Source organism: Salvelinus namaycush, chromosome 22 (genome assembly GCF_016432855.1).
Source record: "Salvelinus namaycush isolate Seneca chromosome 22, SaNama_1.0, whole genome shotgun sequence".
In the NCBI taxonomy this organism is placed as follows: domain Eukaryota; kingdom Metazoa; phylum Chordata; class Actinopteri; order Salmoniformes; family Salmonidae; genus Salvelinus; species Salvelinus namaycush.
The window spans coordinates 16579719-16602508 of NC_052328.1; the positions used below are offsets into that span (position 1 = coordinate 16579719).

General features: G+C 41.0%; 1 protein-coding gene across 1 annotated transcript; it reads left to right on the plus strand.

Moving 5' to 3' along the window:
• Positions 1–943: 943 nt before the first annotated feature.
• On the plus strand, positions 944–17450 carry LOC120017418 (synaptic vesicular amine transporter-like). Its single transcript, XM_038960164.1, has 15 exons — positions 944–1076; positions 4152–4512; positions 6467–6525; positions 6654–6737; positions 7389–7481; positions 7582–7671; positions 7779–7822; positions 8766–8826; positions 9537–9632; positions 10535–10613; positions 11132–11183; positions 11686–11749; positions 11861–11980; positions 12422–12555; positions 17352–17450. The coding sequence occupies exons 1-15, from the start codon at positions 944–946 to the stop codon at positions 17448–17450; spliced, it is 1569 nt and encodes a 522-aa protein (XP_038816092.1).
• The last annotated feature ends 5340 nt before the right edge of the window (positions 17451–22790 follow it).

Below are 22790 nucleotides of genomic sequence, written 5' to 3' on the forward strand. Positions count from 1 at the left end.
CTGTATTGAAACATGGGAAGTTACAAGTGTGTGTGTTCTTGCTCCAGCTTTTGGTTCGCAGCCCCATGCGAAATATATTTTAAGCGTGTTCCACATTGCTCGCGTGCTAGCAAGCACACACACACACACACACACACACATACACACACACAAACACGCACACACACACACACACACCTACTGCACCCATATAGGCTATTGCTTATGTATGATAATGAATGAACCGTATTTGATTTACATAGTCAACAAAATGCTAGATTGTCAGTATCATACTGTTACTCTGATAAACTGTAGTTGGTTTCAAAATGATAATGATATCCCTCAGAAGTGTAAGTAACTTAAAACTTTAAGTAACATGCAATTTTGTTAATTTCATAGTATGCACATCATCAAAACCCCGACTACCACATTGTCTCACGTTTTCGACTTAGTCTTCAATGTTATTTGCTTGTGCGTATCCCTCACTGTGATGCTGTATGTGAGGATGTTCATGATAAAGGTTGCATGACGTCAAGGAGCATTCAAGTAACTAAAACGCCCCGCATCTATCGTTCCTTTCGGATTTGCCGCCGCAAAGGGATTTTTGCTAATGTGCATCTAAGGTAAGATTTCAACCATTATGGCACTTTTAACACATTTCAGGTCACTATCTCTTGAAGCAGATGTCCCAATTTCTACTTTATTCCACTGGCACATAAGCGATTTATATTAGTCTACTCCACTCTGTATAAGGGCATTTTACATTGCCTTGTGTGAAATCTCTACAATTTATACAAAATTAACATTTATTAATTGACATTTTAACGTGCGCAATTTGCAATTAGGCTTATATACTATAGTAGCCTACATTTTTTGTTTCCAGACTGTCACTCTCTGGTGTCCATAACGTTTGTTCTTTTCAGAGCGAATATTTTTTTCACTTGCTCCTTTGTGGACTCTAAAAATGGGAAGATTAGACACACTGAGAGAATTTAATTTATTGTCATGGATGAGAGAGGAAAGACAATCGAGGAAGTTGATCCTGGTCATCGTTTTCATCGCCTTGCTGCTGGATAATATGCTTCTAACGGTGGTCGGTAGGTGCAACTTTGGATAAAGTATTTTCACACTGCTTACCTGTTGCGTCAACTGTTATTTCACCCATTGAAGTTCACATAAAAATGCATTTCTGAAACCAATTCGAGTCCGTTGCTAGCCTAAATAACCTATAAACAATGTGGAAACATAACAGATATTATTTTGAACCATGCAATGTTTTGTTATTTCCATTTTAAGAAGGTAGTATTCTCCTCTTTGTTTCGAGTAGTTCAATTATTATTTTTGGTGTGGAACAAAAGTTATTCATGTCAGCGTCCTGGCTATTGCTTTCCAATAAAAAAAAAGAAATAAACTAGGCTAGTCTAAAGCCTATGATTTGCTCATAATTTAGCCTTGCCTGAAGCTTTGTAATAATATACGAAATTAGACACTAGCTACTTCAGTTCTTAACTTTGCATAGACCTGGTCATATCATTTAATTGAATTCAAATAAAATAGACATTGATTGGTTTGTCATCCGATATCCAATATTAGCTATGACAATGAGTAAGAATGAAGGCATCAAATATTTCATAAATCAAACAGATTATGAATTAAAATGCTATTATACCCATAATAACATATTAGTAGGCGGCCAATGTGCAACAATGTTGTTCCCTAAACGTTTAATCTGTCCATTATGATTAGTCATGTTATCAGATTGCGTCAAATTGCTTACAACCTTAGGCATTTTCAAACGCTGTAGCCTATAGTGTAAAGCTTCACAAGGAGATTAATTGTTCATAATTTAACATAATGTATATTGCCTTTCACGTTGCCAAGTAAAGAGTAATTATTAAATAAAATCTGGTGGACCGGGATGGTGGACCCGCTACAGATATGTTTTTGGTCCCAAGGTCCCCAGTTCACTTGATTTACCTGAAAGCATCAAAACTGCCATTTCCAATGAATCTCCCAGTCGTATCCGATAGATTATAGATGACATTGATGTGTGCGTAAATGCTGTTATTTCGCGCGAGATTACACCCTCAGCGCTGGTTATGTCTCCCGGACATGTCCATTGAACACTGGATACAGGTGCGCGTTGGAAGAATGTCAGAATATGTCAGTCAGAAATTACTCTAGAGTAGCTAGCCGTATATGCCTATATGTGATTGGAGGCAAATCTATATACAGCAAGGGCATAACTTTGTGTTGCATATTGAGTCAATGGGTTCCGGTGGCAATACCCCTCAAGGTGGGTCTGGGGGAATGCCCCTCAAGATATAAAAGAAAGCTGTGAAATGGTTGTTTCTGGTCAATTTCTAAGGGAAAATACATCCAAAAATGTCCTGATAATTTGGTCAATATACATCAATCACAACTGAAATACCAATATTACTTTTAACTGTGTTGTTACTCTTAACAGTTCAGAAAGTCACCACCAAAACCCTTCTTTAACTACATTTAAATGTCAAAACCCATTCATCTATTTGTGTACCCTTCACCATGGTTGGCTAGTACGTGGTCTTGAATAACTAATTTCCAATACTGAATTAACTTAAAAGGAGTCGAGGCAATCTGAGTACAGAAACTTCTCACTTGGTTACACAATTTTATTGCAATATTATTTCATACAATAATTCAGTGACAGTCAAAATATAACTCCTCAATAAGGAATAAAATGCTATAGCAATAGACTTCAAAATAAATAAATGAGTATGCCATCATGCTCAAGAAATAGACTTCAAAATATCCCAATCAGTATGGCCTCATGCTCAAGCAATAGACTTCAAAAATACATAGCAACATTGTCATTCACCATCAAGTAAAAAACACACATTCAAAAACAGTCAATAACCGGTTGCAACCTTATACAAAGGTGGGCGTATAGTGGTACAGAGAGGGGTCAGATCTTTAGTCTCAATTCACTTAAATGCACCAAATACCTTTTTATGCATGTCACTGCACGCAATACAATTATGGCATATTGTTTTCCTATCTATGGTATCCAGCTTTTCCAGGTGGATATGACAGACATCAACATGGTTCAATCTGGTGCTCTCTCTCTCCCTCTCTCTATACTACCTGTCTCTGACCCCTGCCATGACAACCAAATTAAATCAGAATGTGGGCAACCACATTTGTTATAGCACTTGGGCACCAGTCTATTAGGAATTGTACAGTGTAGTTAGCTAGCTAGCTATGTAGCCATTTATTCATTTACATAGTCTTTTGCACTCCCAAAAATAAACTAATGTACAGCACTTTTATCCTCTTTGGTGTTGGCACCTCCATTAAAGGCACTATCTACTTTTTCACAAAGGTGAACACTGACTCACTGAGTGCTGCTCATCTGAAACTGCAGTTGAAAAGATCCAGATACTGTGCTAGCTTTGGTGCTAGCTTAGCTAATTTAGCGTACGTTAGCCTAGCTACAATAGCCAACCTAACATTGCATGCATCCGTATAACTTGTATAAAACTATTTTTACACACTATTATCTCATCACCATTAGTTTGCTATTTACACAACAACATAGGAATACATCTATGAAATGTTCATGAAGTCTTACTCATTTTAAACTTTCGAAACATGTATACAAAGAGAAAGAGAGAGAGCGGGTAGTGCAGGCTGCTGAACAGTTACTGCAGACCAAAGTAATACATCACAGACCGATGAAAAGGGAAAGAGAGGATAAATTGCTTGTTTCTCCGTTCTCCTTACAAGCCGTGCTCAACTTTTTTCCCGTTTTACCACAAACTGGTAGACTGCCTCTGCGGGCACTCTGGTGCAAAACCACATAAAGCCAGGCGCTTTAGATTGGGGATTTTTTTCTCCAAACAATTAAACTGATCATGGTATATTATTGGGGGGTCAAATTGTCCTGTTTCAAATATTGGGGCGGTCATGACCTCCTAATAATCATATCGTTACAATATGATAAAAACATGATAATAACATAATAATATGAAAGTAATAGGCTAAAACCCTCTTCATGGGGCCAATTATTGTGTTATCTGCCATATTTATAGCTAAATTAGTGAAATCCAATCAATCTATTCTTAACCTTTGAAACAAATGTAGTGAACCTTTTTCCCCCATCTCTTTTTCTGATCCTTTCTTCTTGGTAGTCCCCATCATCCCAAGCTACCTATACACAATTGATGATGCAGCAGCCAACATGGCCAAGAATCACACTACGGCCTCCCCACACACCCCTTCTGGAACCTTCCAGACCATCGTGTCCCTCTATGACAACTCTGTCAGGGTAACCAGCGGGGGCCCAATGGACTCCACACCCATACCCTTGGGTCAGACGCAGGGGGTCTCTTCTTCCACCTCGGCTCTCACACCCCACAACTCCACACAGCCCGACTGCCCCAAAGCAGACGATCAGCTGCTCAATGAGAATGTGAAAGTGGGACTACTGTTTGCCTCCAAGGCCACTGTACAGCTCATCACCAACCCCTTCATTGGCCCTCTCACCAACAGGTGGGTGAATGAAAGCTTCTAACCGTCACATTTCCCCATGTCCACACTGGTGTGTTTTCTGTTACTCACTCTTTTTCAAATACAATAGTTTTATGCTTATTTCTAGATTATTTTAAATTGAATGCCAGCTGTGAACTGGTTTGCATGGCAACTAGCTTAGCTGTATAGTCATATAATTCAGGTTTCATAAGACATGTCTATTTATGTTTCCCTTGTGTATGAAGAGCGGCGGCAGGTAGCCTAGCAGTTAAGTGCATTGGGCCAGTAAGCGGTTGGTAGTTTGAATCCCAAAGCTGGCTAGGTGAAAAATCCATCAGTGTGCCCTAGAGCAAGTCACTTAACCCTAATTACTCCTGTAAGTTGCTCTGGATAAGAGCGTCTGCTAAATGACAAAAATGTAAAAGTTTTAGCATTTAAAATGATTCACTGCTGGCACTCATTTATTTTTATTTAACCTTTATTTAACTAGGCAAGTCAGTTAAGAACAAATTCTTATTTTACAATGATGGCTTAACCCTCGCCTAACCCGGACGATGCTGGGCCAATTGTACGCCACCCTACGGGACTCCCGATCACAGCCGGTTGTGATACAGCCCGGGATCAAACCAGGGTCTGTAGTGACACCTCTAGCACTGAAATGCAGTGCCTTAGACCGCTGCGCCACTCGGGAGTATAAAGTGGTTGTTTCATACAGTTATGACTTGATATGACTAATAATTAAAACAAGTAGTTTTGAATTACACTAAAATGAGATGACAGCAGGCAGGCAAGCTGGACCAGTGTGTGTATCTTCCCAGTTCAGTTCATAGCCACATGCAGTGTGGGTGCCTGCCAGGTCACAGTGGCTTCCTGCTAGCCCAGAGCTGAATGGTGACTAAGCTTACCCTGAGTTTGGGTACTCAGTCAAAGGTCATTATTTAATCATATTTATGTATTTATCTAAGTAAAATCACAGTATTCATGGAAAGAAAGATCAGTAACAGACTCGTTTCAAGTGACAGGGAGGAAAATCAAAAAATGATAACATTTATATACATTATATTACATTATATTGCTATTTTGAGACCAAATGTTATGTAGTTAGATCTAATCCATCCTGCTCCCATGTAGCTAAATTCCTGTTTAGTGATTTGTGTTGGATTTATGCTTCCCTGCATGCACGTAGCATGCATTCAGTAAGGATCCCTGCTTGTAGGGCTTTACAAGCACTTGTAGTTATTGTTTTGAACTACTTACTGTGTTCTAAAATTGCTCAATATCGATTATACTCTAGAACAAGTATTTTATAGACATACCTGTATGTCAGCACACGTTCTGAAAGACCAAGGTGTCAGAGACATTACTGTGAGTGATTTTCTTATGGAATGCGCCCATGGGTAAAGTATGGAATCAGTCAAGATGTGAGCTCTAGCAGTGCTCACTGCTCAGTATTGGCAAATGCATCAAGGCTAGTACTTACCGTCTCAACTGGGCACCACAATATGCTGTAATTGAAGCAAACAATAGAATCCTATTATTTCCCCTTAGTCACCTTCGGCTTGGATAAGGACAACACAAGGCAAGTCATGCATGTCAGTTACATGGAACAAGGCCCGCAGTACACACTCAAGTTGTATAACAACTGATGTGCAATTCATTGTGATACAACAGAGTTTTTCTGCACAAAAATAATTACAACGCATTGACACCACATAATGGTTGTGTAAACATTTCTGTGGAGACCAACTCTCAGTTGTGTATCACACAAATATCAGTTGTATCACAACCATTGTGGCAAACGCATTGTACATCAGTTGTACAACCTGAGTGTGTACAGGGCCAAAGAGTATTTCTGCCCGACTGCTGCAACTAGACTGCCTAGTGTTAGACGAGATGTAGTTATTGGTGTCTTGTTTTATATTGTATTGTATTACATTGAACAGTATTGAGAAGGGATGTCTCTATGTGCTTACAGAATAGGATACCAGATCCCCATGTTTGCCGGGTTCTGTATTATGTTCCTGTCAACCATCAGTAAGTATTACCCACATCCACACCCGTCACATCCACACCTGTTTTCAGATCTCACACAGTGTTTCAATGTTTTTTCATGATTGATGTTTTCTTTTGTCTGAATTTCTATTGTCGTCGTTGTTGTTAAGTGTTCGCCTTCTCATCGAGCTACACTCTGCTGTTTCTGGCCAGATCCCTGCAGGGTGTGGGCTCCTCCTGCTCCTCTGTGGCTGGTAAGGTCCTTGGCATTACCCTTGACATTTATGGATGCTTTCAGGATTAGCTTTACTTTGAGACAGATGTGCAAGAACATACAGTTTCTCCAGAAACTTCACATTTTCATTACTGTGGGCCTACCTTGTTATGCATCTTTATGTCTCTCAAGTTGAACAATCATTTATCACAGCTCTAGTGGAGTTATTGAAAGGTGCTGTGGTAGAGGGACAAATACTCCTAATATAGCGCTGTCAAATGTCTATTCAAACAATCACAGAGGTTTTGGTTTGTTTTGTTCGAACAGCTCTGGGATAAACGAAGAGCAGTGTTTCAATACAGTGTGCTATAAAGAAATAAAATACCCCGACTGCTTTAACCAAACATATACATTTAGCCAAGTCAAATGTATCTGTGTATCTAAGAGCTTACCCACCGGGTAAAAATCTATGTGATGACAATGAATCAACGTGGAAAATTGATTGGATTAGCAAAAAGTCATCAAAGTAAATATTATTTTTTTTAATTTAAAAAAATCTAAATCCAATGACATTGTGACATTTTTTGTTGATTTCATGTTGAATTCACATTAGTTGACAACTCAACCAAATGTAAATCAAAACTAGATGTCTGTGCCCAGTGGGTAGCTGCATGTCCTGTTCTTCTTCTAGGGATGGGGATGCTTGCCAGTGTGTACACAGATGATGAGGAGAGGGGAAATGCCATTGGGATAGCCCTCGGTGGTCTCGCCATGGGTGTGCTGGGTATGTACACAATTCATGATGCATTTGAGCTCTTTGTAGACTACAGTAACAGGCTACGTTTGGCCAAAACCATTGACCATCTTTACTTTCTTCCACCCAGTGGGCCCACCATTTGGCAGTGTCATGTATGAGTTTGTGGGGAAAACGGCGCCTTTCCTCATTCTGGCTGTTCTGGCTGTGCTGGATGGAGGTAATGTGGCCATGTTTCTCTCCATCATGAAGCAGACATTCTGTTTTCTCCAATCAGAAGTTACCTGTTAGGGATGCTAACTAAGTTCAGACTCTGTCTCCCAACAGCACTGCAACTGTTCATTCTCCAGCCCTCAAAGGTGGAACCAGAGGTGAGATTTGACAGCTCTTTTTAGGATTATTGATGTAAATTCATTGGAACTGTGTTGGAATGTGTTCACAATCACCAGATCACTGTGATATCAATAGTGTATTATATGTGATTTGATCGGGATTGGATTCGAACAGTGTTTTTCCAGATGATTAAAGTGCTTTACACCAGCGATTCTCAAGTGGGGGTCGCTAACCGCGACGGGAGGTTTTAAATGGGTCGCGGGTGTCTGAGTAAAAACAACCAAAAAAACAGTCTGAATTTAAACCACTACATTTGTGGGTCTCTGGTATGATGGGTTACCATTCCAGTTAGAGGAGATCTGTGCCTGTGATAGAGATTCCTATCACAGCCACTATGACTTTGGTCTATGGGGCTGATGTGTATCAGTCACCACGAATACCAAGAAGGCAGAGACTGAATCAGAGCGCTAGATGGTGGCTGTGATTGTCAGACCAATGGCGCTTAGACGTTGTTTAGTTGTGGATGATAGGGGAAGGTTGTTTATGTTTGAAATAGTTTCATGTTTGAAATTGATGCCTTGAAGAATATTAAAAAGGGGAAGTAGAATGGGTCTGGGTCATGACATAATCCTCACAATTAGTACATATCTGTCATTAAGCTTAGAGACGGTGTCAGAGGGACTGATAACAGGTTGTTGTCAACACTGTGCCAGTCTTTTGTAAACTCATTGGCTATGTGTGGACATTTTCTATTCGCTACTGTAAGAACAGGGATCCTCAGAATAGAGAGGGACAATTGTGTTCCAGTTAGACATAAGCACAGATAGTAACCAAACATCATTGTGGAATGATGTAAAAGCACTGTAGTAATTACGTACCCTAGATCATATTTTGGCTGCCTTTTTTGTATGAATCAGTTTTGACATGAAACTCATGGCTCTCTGTTTAGCTCTACATTTCATGTCCATTTTCTGTCTACAGAGCCAGAAAGGGTCTTCACTATGGAGTCTTATGAAAGATCCATACATACTCATTGCTGCAGGTAAGAACGCGTCACTTATTAATACTGTAATATTATTACTTCATTCTGAAGCACCTGCTGTGCCATTTCCCATTTCAGTCACACTAAGCAAAGAGGTGGGAGCAAAGAGGTGGGAGCAAAGAGGTGGGAGCAAAGAGGTGGAAGAAGAATTGATTCAGATGTTCCATCAAATTCTATTTCAGTGGTTGAATTTGTGCCCTGAGCCAGGAAAACACAGTATTATTGCCAGGGAGAGTGTTGAGAGGGAGCGAGCGCTGCATGTTAGATGGGGTCATCTCTCCATTAGAATAGAGTGAGTGAGTGAGTGCGAGCGTCCCTGCATTCGTGTGTGCATTCACACGTGCATTGGTGCATGTGTGCTTGTGCATGCATGTGCACGTGCGTGCATGTGTGTGGTGTGTGACTGTATGTGTGTGTGCGTGCTTGCTTGCACACTTGCTTGTGTGTGTTGGAGTATGTGTGATACTGAAGTACTGGGGGGAAATGCATTTATGTGTCAGTGAGCCTCCCCACCACTTCAATTACCAGGTCCTTTGGCCAGGGTGGACTAATACTTGGTATTATGTCTGAGGCTGCAGGAACGGGGGGTGGGGAGTGGGCGGTGGGGGGGGGGGGGGGGGGGGGGGGGTGATAGGGACACACAAAACGTGTGAAGATGGAGAATAATAGGCCCAGGGTCCACTTATCCTCAATCACATTCTCTTTTCCAGGATCCATTTGTTTTGCAAACATGGCCATCGCCATGTTAGAACCAGCGTTGCCTATTTGGATGATGGAGACCATGTGTCCAAGAAAATGGCAGCTAGGTATTTTTACATTTATTTTCCTTTTTGTCCCTCTTGACAACCCTGTTTCCCCTATTGACAATGCTGCTCATGAAACCATTCTGTCCTCTGAATGTACTTAGAATAAAGGTCCTCATTTCAACTCAAGGTTTGGATTATAACTGTAGACTTGCAATAACTTCAAACAGTATGTAGGTGAACATTGAAAATCTCATTGAACCTCCCATTGAAACCAAATCACTCTTTTTCTTTTCCGTCATTATTACTTATTTTATTAGTGGCGTTGCCTGTGAGGACTTGCACAGATAAAGGGGGATGAGAGAGGGGCTGGAGGAAGATGGGGGGACAGGGCAGGATATTAGGGTGTCATTTGAGGGCGAGTGTAGAGCGGGAGTGTTCATTACTGTTTCTAGGAGATGTGCTGGAGACCTATGATGAAGGCTGATAATGTGGCTGCTTATCTGGGCCTCTCTCTCTCCTCTCTCTGTCTCTCTCTATACCTTGCGCTCTCTCTCTCTTGCTCCTCTCTCTACCCTGCTCTCTCTCCTCTCTCTCTCTCTCTCTCTCTCTCTCTCTCTCTCTCGTTACCCTGCTCTCTCTCTCCAACCTGCTCTCTCTTTCTCCTCTCTCTCTCTCACTCTCTCTCTCTCTCTCTCTCTCTCTCTCTCTCTCTCTCTCTCTCTCTCTCTCTCTCCTCTCTGTACCCTGCACTCTCTCTTTACCCTGTTCTCTCTCTCTCTGTACCCTGCCCTCTCCCTCTCCCTCTCTCTCCCTCTCTCTCTCTCTCTCTCTCTCTCTCTCTCTCTCTCTCTCTCTCTCTCTCTCTCTCTCTCTCAATCTTGCTCTCTCTTTCTCTCTCTCTCTCTCTCTCTCTCTCTCTCTCTCTCTCTCTCTCTCCCTCTCTCTCTCTTTCTCTCTGCTAGGCATTGCCTTCGTGCCAGCCAGCATCTCTTACCTTATTGGAACCAACATCTTTGGCGTCCTCGCACACAAGATGGGGAGGTAGGGAGGGAAATTACTCCAGTTTTTCCGTCTCCTTATCTTCTCCCGCGTTGGTATCTGTTTCCTGTACTATTGAGCAACTCTGAATGAGATTTCTCTGGCAGGTTGGGTATTTGCTGTTTATTGAAGTCTCAGTGTGACAATGAGTTTATGACCTCTTGGCTAATGTTTGTTTGTTTTCCGCAGTTGATCAAGTGTGTGATCTGTCACATATGAATCATTTTAATTTTAACTCACACTTTATGAAAATAAATGTATTTCAGGACTCAAATGTTGCCTGTAGCCATAGCAGTATTATTTTAGAAAGTTGAAATAAGGAACTCCTATTTGTTTCTTAAAATGTCCTAATCCTGACTCAAAGAAAACAGATTGTGATCCATTTACTTCCTCTATTCGTTTAATATTCTAAGAAATCAGATTGTGTGGCCTTGCGGTACAATACAACGGTGGAGGGAGGGGAGAGGGACGTTGACTGTTGTCATTGGCAGACGCTGAACTGCTCTTTCTTCCTTTCCCAGATGGCTGTGCTCTCTCATCGGGATGGTCCTCGTGGGGGTTAGCATCCTCTGTGTGAGTGCTAGACACATCTTCCTCAGCTAGAATTTAGCATCCAGCTCAACACAGTGCTTACCTTACCTGTTTGGCATGGCATCGTCAGTATTAGGGTGTCCATCTAAAGATTGTTTGTGCAATAAAATGGGTATAGGTGAAGCTAGGGTTTTACCAATGTCAGATCAGGAATTACATAGAAGAAAGGGGGAAGTAATGATACATTTTCAAAATATTGGAACAGTCCCATTGTCTTAATGTCCTACTATATCTCATTAGTCTCCAAATCACATTCTGAGTCTAGGGAAGGGGAGTTCGCTCAGAAGTCAACCAGCAAACAGCTCATTCTCTGGAAACAGACAATTCCATTTTCATTGTAGTGCCTTATGCAGTTGTGTTCGTGTGTGGGAGAACAAATATCTTCGAGTCCCACATAAAGAATGGTATTCTGGATAACACTGTAAACATTTGATCAATAAAACCCCTGTTCCACTCTTTACCTTGACTATGTCCTGTGTCATAGGTTCCTTTTGCTAAGGACATCTATGGACTAATACTTCCGAATTTCGGTGTTGGTTTTGCAATTGGTAAGTCAATTTGTTTTTATGAAATTAGCATCTGGTTATTATGAAATTATGAAATTAGCATCTGGTTTGTAACAGATACTACTGTATTCTCAATGTCTTGTCTCTTGTCAGGCATGGTGGATTCCTCTATGATGCCAATCATGGGCTATTTAGTGGACCTGAGACATGTGTCAGTCTATGGCACTGTGTACGCCATTGCTGATGTGGCATTCTGCATGGGCTTTGCTTTAGGTAACTCAGATGCTTGAAAATAACCCAGTCAAGTAGCATAGTCTTTTAAACATTTCTATCAAACACTTATTATCATTTTTTTGTGTTCAGGTTTTAATTTTGGGGTTGACAAGACAAACAAAAAAAGCACAAACCAAAAGACATAACTCAAATACACATTTATCCCCCCCAACCCCCTCCCCATCCCACCCACAGGACCCACTTAAGTACACATACAGTATTTAGAGTAATGATTTTAAACTGCCAAGTGTTGTAGTCCATATGTTTATATTCTCTGATTTTGTACCGTGCGTTCTTATGTATGTTTTTAAGGTGTGGCATAGTAAGAGTTCGCAAATTTGCCGTCATGGGGATAGTTATCATGATATGTCAAAATGGGGGGAAAAAGGCCTCTATATTAAACTCCTCTATAAGCTCATTAGCCTTCCTTTGCTGATGAAGGTCCGTCCGCTGGGGGTGCCATAGCGAAGAGCATTGGGTTCTCCTGGCTCATGACCATCATCGGCATCGTGGACATCCTCTTCGCTCCCCTCTGCTACTTCCTCAGGAGTCCTCCTGGGAGGGAAGAGAAAATGGTGAGACACTGAACACCTCGTACACACGCACAAGCGCACACACATGTACACAAAGACACACATGCACACACATAAGCACGCACACACACACGCAAACCTACTACACACACATCAGCAGAGGTATGCATTTGAATGTGAATTACTTGTAAAGCTGCGTCTGATGCAGAGAGAACTACCATACCCACAGGCTCAAACTACTGCCGTCTTTTACATGCAATACTACCAGGAGAAGCAGAGAGAGAGGAACTCGAGACAGAGTTTTGATCAAGAGACACATGCCTTCTTAGATTTGGCTGTCTATTTAAGTTGGCCTGTTCAAGTCTCACCATTGCTGTGTAATGCATTCTACTGCTGTTGGCCACCCCCACCCCAGCTTCCACCTGCTTTTGGTTCTCCAGACTGAATTGGTTTAGAGCGGGGGTCTCCAGCAGGTCGATCGCGAGCTACCAGTAGCTCACAGCCCACCTATGAGTAGCTCGCCAAACAATTCTGAAAGTACATGCAATTTTCACGTGTTCCACCGCAAACTGTCATAAACAAATCTCACAAGTATCTCCCAGCGACTATCTAATCAACACAACATTGACATCATCCCACACCTGGTTAGCCACTATGGCTTAAAAAGCCAAGCCTAACACATTATCTGCCAATTAATTTCCAGCAATATTGCCCCTGTTTGTCTGTGGGGTGCGCGCGTTTGTCTATCACTCCTCTGTGTGTAGCCAGTTGATGTGATAACCCAATTGTGGGTGGACAGAAAACCTTCTGAATTAAATGCAAAGTAGGCTTACCTGGCAGAAGTAAATCATGAGTAAGTATATAATTTGTATATATTATTTGTTATTTGCAAACTTTGCCATGAAGTCGGCAGCAGCAGTACAGAACCATCTCTAGACCGGCACATTAGACAGAACATTCCTCACAGATGCTCAATTAAACCATAAGAGTGTAAGGAGGGTAGGGGGTACTACTAAGCTGTATGGAATTGTTTTAAGAAGGTCATACCAAGGATCATTTTTCTATTTGATTTAGAATTCTAAGAACCGTTGAAGTATTACAAAAATATATGGGGAAATGATTTGAGGCCTCCCGAGTGGCGCAGTGGTCTAAGGCACTGCATCACAGTGTGGCAGCGTCACTACAGCCTGGGGTTTGATCTACATGGAACAACATGAAGAGTCTATCCTATATCTGACAGATATAAAAAAAGATCAGGATATAAAAACATTTTTTTTTTTAACCCCTTATTTTTGTCACCTACAGACTCCATATACACTACAAGGCCAAAAGTATGTGGACACACCTTCAAATTAGTGAATTCAGCTATTTCAGCCACACCTGTTGCTGACAGGTGTTTAAAAATGAGCACACAGCAGCCATGCAATAAGCCATGCTATCTCCATAGACACACATTGGCAGTAGAATGGCCCGTACTGAAGAGCTCAGTGACTTTCAACGCGCCACTTTTCCAACAAGTCAGTTCGTCAAGTTTCTGCCCTGCAAGAGCTGCCTCGGACAACTGTAAGTGCTGTTATTGTGAAGTGGAAACGTCTAGGAGCAACAGCTCAGCCGGGAAGTGGTAGGCCACACAAGCTCACAGAACAGCTCACAGAACAAGACCACCGAGTGCTGAAGCGCGTAGCACGTAAAAATCGTCTGTCCTCAGTTGCAACACTTAGTACAGAGTTCCAAACTGCCTCTTGAAGCAACGTCAGCACAATAACTGTTCATCGGGAGCTTCATGAAATGGGTTTCCATGGCCAAGCAGCCGCACACAAGCCTAAGATCACCATGCACAATGCAAAGCGTCAGCTGGAGTGGTGTAAAGCTCGCCACAATCGGACTCTGGAACAGTGGAAACGCGTTCTCTGGAGTGATGAATCACGCTTCACCATCTGACAGACAAATCTGGGTTTGGCAGATACCAGTAAAGTTTAGTGGGAAAATGGTCTGGGACAGTTTTTCATGGTTCGGGCTAGTCCACTTAGTTCAGTGAAGGAACATCTTAGTGGTACAGCATCACAGTGCTGTGCTGCCAATTTTGTGGCAACAGTTTGGGGAAGGCACCTTCCTGTTTCAGCATGACAATGCCCTCGTGCACAAAGCGAGGTCCATACACAAATGGTTTGTGGAGATCGGTGTGTAAAAACGCGACTGGCCTGCACAGAGCCCTGACCTCAACCCCATCAAGCACGTTTGGGATGAATTGGGACGCCGACTGTGAGCCAGGCCTAATCGCCCAACATCAGTGCCCTGACCTCAACCCCATCAAGCACGTTTGGGATGAATTGGGACGCCGACTGTGAGCCAGGCCTAATCGCCCAACATCAGTGCCCTGACCTCAACCCCATCAAGCACGTTTGGGATGAATTGGGACGCCGACTGTGAGCCAGGCCTAATCGCCCAACATCAGTGCCCTTACCTCAACCCCATCAAGCACGTTTGGGATGAATTGGGACGCCGACTGTGAGCCAGGCCTAATCGCCCAACATCAGTGCCCGACCTCACTAATTCTCTTGTGGCTGAATAGAAGCAAACCCCCGCAGCAATGTTCTAACATCTAGTGGAAAGCCTTCCCAGAAGAGTGGAAGCTGTTATAGCAGCAAAGGGGTGGCCAACTTCATATTAATGCCCATAATATTGGAAGGAGATGTTCGATGAGCAGGTGTCTTCCATACATTTTTACGACTAGTCCCGGGTGACCTTCAGACGAGTCTTGTGAGGCCTGTGGGTGTCCTAGAGCAAAACATGTACGTGTTTGTAAGAGTCTCACCTTTACGCAGGGGGGTATTATTAGTGTCTAGCCCAAAGTGTTCGGACGCTACAGACAGAAATTGGCAGATCGGCTGTAACGACTTCAGACGAGTCCCGAGATGCTTGCGGGGGTAGTAGAGCAAAACGCTACAAAGGATTTTGTGATGTCTCATGATATGACAAACACCGCTCTAGCTCTGTCACATTTCTCTGCAGATGCACAAGTGTTACATAGGCTGATGGAGTAGACTGAGACGCATCCAATGCCAAAACTCAGATATCTCTAGTTTAGAACGGATGGAATTTTATGGGGATTATTTGATTATGCAAATTAGATTTACGGATGGACGCTGGGGTTTGAAAAGGCCAGATGCGCAATGAAAGGGGAATGACAAAATCCAAATTTACTAGTTTTCTTCCAGACCCAGACATGGACTCAGAACATCCAATTTTATTGTTTCTCCAGGAACAATTGTAATTTTGAATGTGAAAAACAAAAAAAATGGAAAACCAGGAACATTTTTACTGAGAAAAAATTATTTGGGAAAATATTTTTAAAAAATCTATGATTTTAAAGGGCCCCCCTTAGAGTTGTTTATTAACCATTATTTTACCAGGGATATTGACATAAAACATAGTGCACTACATTCTCTTATAGGAACCCCGGGGAAGAGTTGCAGGGGACATGAGAAGAGAGGAAAATAGAAATAAATTACTAGCTCTCTATGTTTTATTTTTCTAAAGTAGCTCTCATACTAGAAAAGGTTGGAGACCCCTGGTTTAGAGTATGAGTAAGCTACAGTATGTATGGGCAGGTAGAAGAGGATAGCTTATTTGTGCACATTGTGGAGGGATAGGTGGATAGATTGTGGACATGGTGGAGGGATAGGTGGATAGATTGTACACATGGTGGAGGGATAGGTGGATAGATTGTGGACATGGTGGAGGGATAGGTGGATAGATTGTACACATGGTGGAGGGATAGGTGGATAGATTGTACACATGGTGGAGGGATAGGTGGATAGATTGTGGACATGGTGGAGGGATAGGTGGATAGATTGTACACATGGTGGAGGGATAGGTGGATAGATTGTGGACATGGTGGAGGGATAGGTGGATAGATTGTGGACATGATGGAGGGATAGGTGGATAGATTGTGGACATGGTGGAGGGATAGATTGTGTGTATGTTTACAGTTTGCTGTCTTAGAAACTCCACATACATGAACAGATAGCAGGGTATTGAGCTTGGTTAGAGTGTTTGAACAATATACACTGAGTCTACAAAACATTATGAACACCTACTCTTTCCATGACATAAAGTGACCAGGTGAAAGCTATGATCCCTTATTGATGTCACCTGTTAAATCCACTTCAGGCAGTGTAGATGAAGGGGAGGGGAAAGGTTAAAGAAGGATTTTTAAGTCTTGAGACAATTGAGATATGGATTGTGTTTTTCACACTCAACAGTTTCCTGTGTGTATCAAGGATAGTCCACCACCCAAAGGACATCCAGCCAACTTGACACAACTGTGGGAAGCACTGGAGTCAACATGGGCCAGCATCCCTGTGGAACTCTTTCAACACCTTGGCCCGACAAATTGAGGCTGTTCTGAGGGCAGAAGGGGGTGGTGCAAATCAATATTAGGAAGATGTTTTTAATGTTTTGTACACTCAGGGTAGTTTCCCCTTTGGTTGCACATTTTGGGGGTAGATGGTGGTGGTGAATCTACATAGTTTGAAAAGCTTTTATAAACTGCACATGGGTGTCTCTGTAACTAGATATTGTGACAAAGGTTCAAAGAATTATGCCTCTCGAGGCAGACTAATAAATTGGCCTAGGTAGTTGTCTTCCATCAAAGCTACATGACTGTATACGATGCAACCACAGTACAAAGCGCTTTGTTTTCAAACGAGACATCTTTCGCCTCTGATACTTCTATCCTTGATAACAAATGATTGGTGACCATTTTATTCTCTTTTTCCATTTATGGTCCATTTTTTGGGTTGTACTCTGACTCTAGACAATTTTTTTCTTCTCAGGCCATCTTGATGGACTCCAACTGCGCAATGAAGACCCGCTCATACTCAACACAAGGGAACACAGAGTACGAAGAGATGGAGACAGAGTATGATGAGTAGTAATGGACACCAGACAGGTATGTTACCTTCCAGAGGATCTATTTTGTTGTACAAAAACAGATAAAAATTGAAAATACAAAAAAAAAACAGCAAAGCTGTTTTGATGTGAATGTCCCAAGTGCGGTCGGTCTTCACTGTTCTATGTCATTGTGATCGTACGACTGGAGCAAACCAAAGTTGTTCTTATCCCCCTGTGGTCACAAGCACGTTGCTTGGGTTTATTTTTAGCCAACAGCCTTATCCAACGGAAGTGGAACACTTGTCAAAACAGCGTTTTCATAGGCCGTAATAGTAGAACGTTGTGAGTCATATTTACTGGATAGTTCAGCCGAGGGGGATCTTATAGATCACCAAATTGTGTACTGTAGGTTAGCAAGGAGTACAAACCTGTCTTAATAATTCACCTTTTGGCCATTAACAGTCTTCACCAACATATCTAATACAGAAATATGGAAAAAATGGTACTTAGAGAGTTACTTCTATCTGTGTAGAAACTGACGTTGGATCAGATTCAACATCTCGAACAAGGCACTATGAGAACACTGCTTTAGTGTTTGTCATTCTATTTGTTGATTATAATTGTATTATGATGAGATGGTAAATTATTTAGATATAAAGTATTACATAGTCTATACAAGTTACTCAATACATTTGGAATGAGAATTTGTTAACTTCTTTGGACAAGGCAAATCACAATGTATGGGTTACATTTGACCTTGAAATTGGCCTTTTTTTCATTGATTCTACAAACATGTTTTTACATTGACATTCGAATTGAGGAAATACCTGAACTGAAACCTTTGAAGTCATAGAAAGTTACATCCCCAGAATCCAGTGCTGTCCTGGGTTGACTGCTTATGGCTATTTGCATGGTATACCACATAAAAAACACAGCATCACTCCAATATCATCCTCAGTTTCACCTTCCACCTAAAAAAAATGGTTAATGAAACATGTTCACTGTAAATAATACCTCAGCTCATAGAAAACATATTTTGCTTTTTTTATTTGTACATTTTGGAAAGCCATTTGAATGTGTGGAAAAGTAAGACTTATATCTGAGTGATTTTTGAATACAGATAATAGAATTGTATCTTTCTGTTTACTCTCAGCTCCATTTACAGACAATTGGAAACATATATCTTATAGGCTTTTCTTAGTGTGTTTGTGTCAATACAATGTTTAGGTAGATGATGTGCAACTAAGATTTTTTTAACTTTCCCTATTGATATTACAAGCCATAAAATATACGGTGGTGAAAAGTAAACATATACAGACACAGCATTACTTAGTTGTCTCTGATTAAACATCACCTTAAGGAGAGGAGAAATTCCATAAGCACTTTATCAGAGTCTAGATATCCACACCATTTAACTCCAAGGACAGTTCTAGTATGTTAATGTTGGTTTAGCAGAGAGAGAATATTGAGGTGATCAGTCTGTTTTGTCATGTTGTCTGTTAGTAAGAAAACACTCTCAAAGTTTTATCAAAGATAAATGCACTGATTATTATTGTGTTTTAAGTACACTTTCCCAGTAGTGTTAATCCCTAAAATAAGTAGAAACTCAATGTATTTTCAAGCACTAAGGTTCAATTTTAGGTCCCAATCTTTACCAATTTTAATCTTAGTTAAGCTAATCCCTTGAGAGCATTAACTTTATTATTTGTGAATTTATTGATCACTTCCAGGTCATCAAAAAGTAGACCCTTTTTCTAGCTGCTTAACACACAATACAGAAAGCACAGCATACATTGTTTCCAAAATGAAATAAGAGTTTATTATTGTCCAGCAGTGCATGCACATACACTGAGTATACCAAACATTAGGAACACCTTCATAATATTGAGTTGCACCCCCCCCCTTTTTGCCCTCAGAATAGCCTCAATTTTGTTGGGGAATGGACTCTACAAGGTGTCAAGTTTTCCACAGGGATGCTGGCCCATGTTGACTCCAATGCTTCCCACAGTTGTGTCAAGTTGGCTGGATGTCCTTTGGGTGGTGGGCCATCCTTGATACACAATGGAAACTGGTGAGCGTGAAAAACCCAGCAGTGTTGCAGTTCTTGACACAAACCAGTGCGCCTGGCACCTACTACCATACTCCATTCAAAGGCACTTAAATCTTTTGTCTTGCCCATTCACCCACTGAATGGTACACTTACACAATCAATGTCTCAAGGATTTTAAAAATAATCCTTATTTAACCTGTCTCCTTCCCTTCATATAAACTGATTGAAGTGGATTTAACAAGGGTCATCAATAAGTATACATACACACTTAAGTCTGAGGATTTGATTGGCTGACTGGGCCCTGGCCTGCACATATCATTAATGAATTGTGTGTGCAGTCAGTCACCAGTATTAATCCACAACACAGGGCCATGAAGGGGCCCTCCCCTTTACCCCACCCCCTCTCCTCTCCTATTTGTCTTGAAGCAGAAAATGAAAATGGACTCATCCACTATTCTGCTTTTTGTCAAAATCCCGGTGATCTAACAGAAAAAGCCAGGCATACAAAGCACGGCTAATAACTGTCAAATATATATGTAATTGTTTGGTAAAGTGCATTTATTACAAACCATTATTTGGTTCTTCAAGCAAATCTGACATCTAGATATCCTGGAAATCTGTAAAAATCTTTGAAAATACTTTAATGCCCTTGCCACAGAAAAGCACCATGGCCCATATTCAAAATGTCAAATAAGATTGCATTTTGAAGTATATGGACTGTTATTTGCCGAACTCTGGGTTTGCTGGATTGCAGGTCTGTTTGAATGGACACTCAAATGAGTTTCATTGTATATTAATGATATAAGCAAAATTGTCTGTGGTGGAGTTGACAGAGATAATTACCTGATAACTTTAATATTAGTTGCATTATTTTCTCAAATGTATATTTAAATTCACCACACCCTTAATGAAAATATTCTTATGTCAAGATGGCTACTATTCTGAGAGGTTGTCGTTATTTTGCAATACATTGTCAGGTCATGTAGATTACATAATTGATTATATATTGTGGAGATTAATATATATTTTGTCATTTGTTTAGATGCGAAATGTATTGCACACATGCACAAAATGTGTGTGTGTGTGCTCATGTTGGTGTGTGTGCCTTCTGACATGTATGTCATTGGTTTGTGTGTATATCAAATACTTACTAACTGGTACAAAAAAACTAATGTTGACATTTTATAATCTGGACTGGTTGTTTACTTGTAAAGTGTGCTGATTGTGTAATATATGTTGATACTCAGTGGGGATGGGAAACAAAAATAAATGTTGTATACTCTGAAAAAGTGTTTGGATGGAATATGTTAACATTGGATGTCCATTTTTTTTTTTAAGCAGTACATTCAACCAACCTAAGTTTGATACATGTTTTTTTTTGTATGATTAATTGTTGTTGACTGAGGAGAAATGACACCTATTCTTGATGTCTTTGAAGCAGTAGTGGGAGACATGAGGATGTTGGGGGAGCAGACTATGAGGATAGGGGTGGTGTCACCAGTTCCCCATGTTTGAGACAACACACCCTAATCATCATGTCCATCTCACCACTGGGCTCCAATTACTTACCAGATGCTCAAACAATGATTTCCCATTTCACCAAGGAACTGTCAAATATAAACAATGATTTCCCATTCAACCAAGGAACCTTAACAGTTAAAAGACAGCCATCGGTCTTGTGTTATCTTTCCCTGTGTCTACAGAACAGGCCAGTGTGAGAGAAAGGCCATCAGACCAACGTAATGTTAAACTGACTGAGAAAATACCTTAAAGTCTTACAGTACCTTCAGAATGAGTTCAGTATTGCTTAATTCAAAGAGTATTTAGAGTAGGAACACACAGGAACTCAAATGGACTTCAGGTGAGCTTTTTTATTGAGGCCATGTACAATAGCGCTTCATCACATGATCCATCTCTAGAACCGTGTACAACATCCCTCTTACAAAAAAAAAATTCAACAGCAGAAAGCCATGACACTATGTTAGTTAGTATACTGTGAATCGTATGGAGAGACAGATCAGGAGCGTAGGAATGGGTTTAGAGAGTACAGAGTTACAACAGCAGCAGTAGCAGAAGTAGCATGACAGCCCAAAATGTGTTTTTGTTTACTCTTCTCATGAGCTCAATTCCAGCCCAGGGGTCCCAAGTTACCTAACGGTCAGATACGGCTTTCTATGGAGAGAAACAACGAGAAATAGAAAACTGAAGAATCCTTTCCTGATTATCACTTTTGTCTTCATTTCCTACAAAAATATTGCACGACAATCTGAATATACAACAATTGAAGAGAGATCAACAGGTAGCAGCCAAGCCAGCTTCTACAAGAGCATCACGTCTATTGCACAGAATTTAGTTTAGCTTTCTTTCCCCTTCACCCATCTCCTGTCTGACCCAAAGGGCCACTTCACCATCTCTGGTCCTATGCTGAAGCAATGGCAGCACAGCCACAGAAACGCACTGTGATTTCAATGAGCCTGGTAAGAATAGAATAGAAGTCATAGGCTGTGTTGAAATCTGGCTTGCCTACTACTTAAACTGCATACTGTGTACTACTCGTACTACATACTGTTGAGTACAAATGTATGCAGTCAGCAACAAATATCAACATACTACTCATCCATACTGAGAAGGCGTCATCGAATGCGCATTCGCGCTTGTTCCCCGCCATTTAATCATTTTTGTAGAGCGTGCCCCTTATCTTTTCACACCCACGTTAGTTCGAGAACAACTGATTATCAGTTGTTCTCGAACTAACGTGGGTGTGAAAAGACAATTATCTTCCTCAATTAGTGTGCAGCGAATTCTACTAGATAAAAAAGCTGAAATGAGTATGACATCCGGGGATTTAAAGTATACTAGATTTTCAAAATTTCACCTACTATAAAACGGTATTTTTTCGCATACTCAAACAGCCTACTATTTAGGAGTATAGCTATGAGTATTCGGACACACCCGTAGTGATCCTCGTAGTGATCCTATCCAGAGGCTTTGGGTCCCTTAAGAGAATTACGCTTTCCTTATCCTAAAACCAGCGCTTTTCCTTCTGTGCCTTACAACAGTTGTAATAGGTTTATATGGAGTTTGTTTGTGGCCTGTCATGATGACATCACTGTATTGGGGTACAACAGTGGTTGCATTTCTGTAGAGGGTTTGTGCTGGACTGTATATACATAGAAATGGACATACATTGGTCCATAATTGAGAACAACTTTCAAAGGCCAATAACTTTACACAATCACAGCCTAACTGCTCTGAGCATTTATCAAAATCAGACCCGACACCCGTCACCAAACCACAAAGACAGATAAACATACAACAAAACAAAAAGAAA

Coding starts and splice junctions, on each gene's coding strand:
- LOC120017418 (XM_038960164.1), top strand. CDS start 944: ATGGGAAGATTAGACACACTGAGAGAATTTAATTTATTGTCATGGATG. Junction 11,184..11,685: donor TGGGGGTTAGCATCCTCTGT/GTGAGTGCTAGA, acceptor CCTGTGTCATAG/GTTCCTTTTGCTAAGGACAT. Junction 12,556..17,351: donor CTGGGAGGGAAGAGAAAATG/GTGAGACACTGA, acceptor TTTTCTTCTCAG/GCCATCTTGATGGACTCCAA.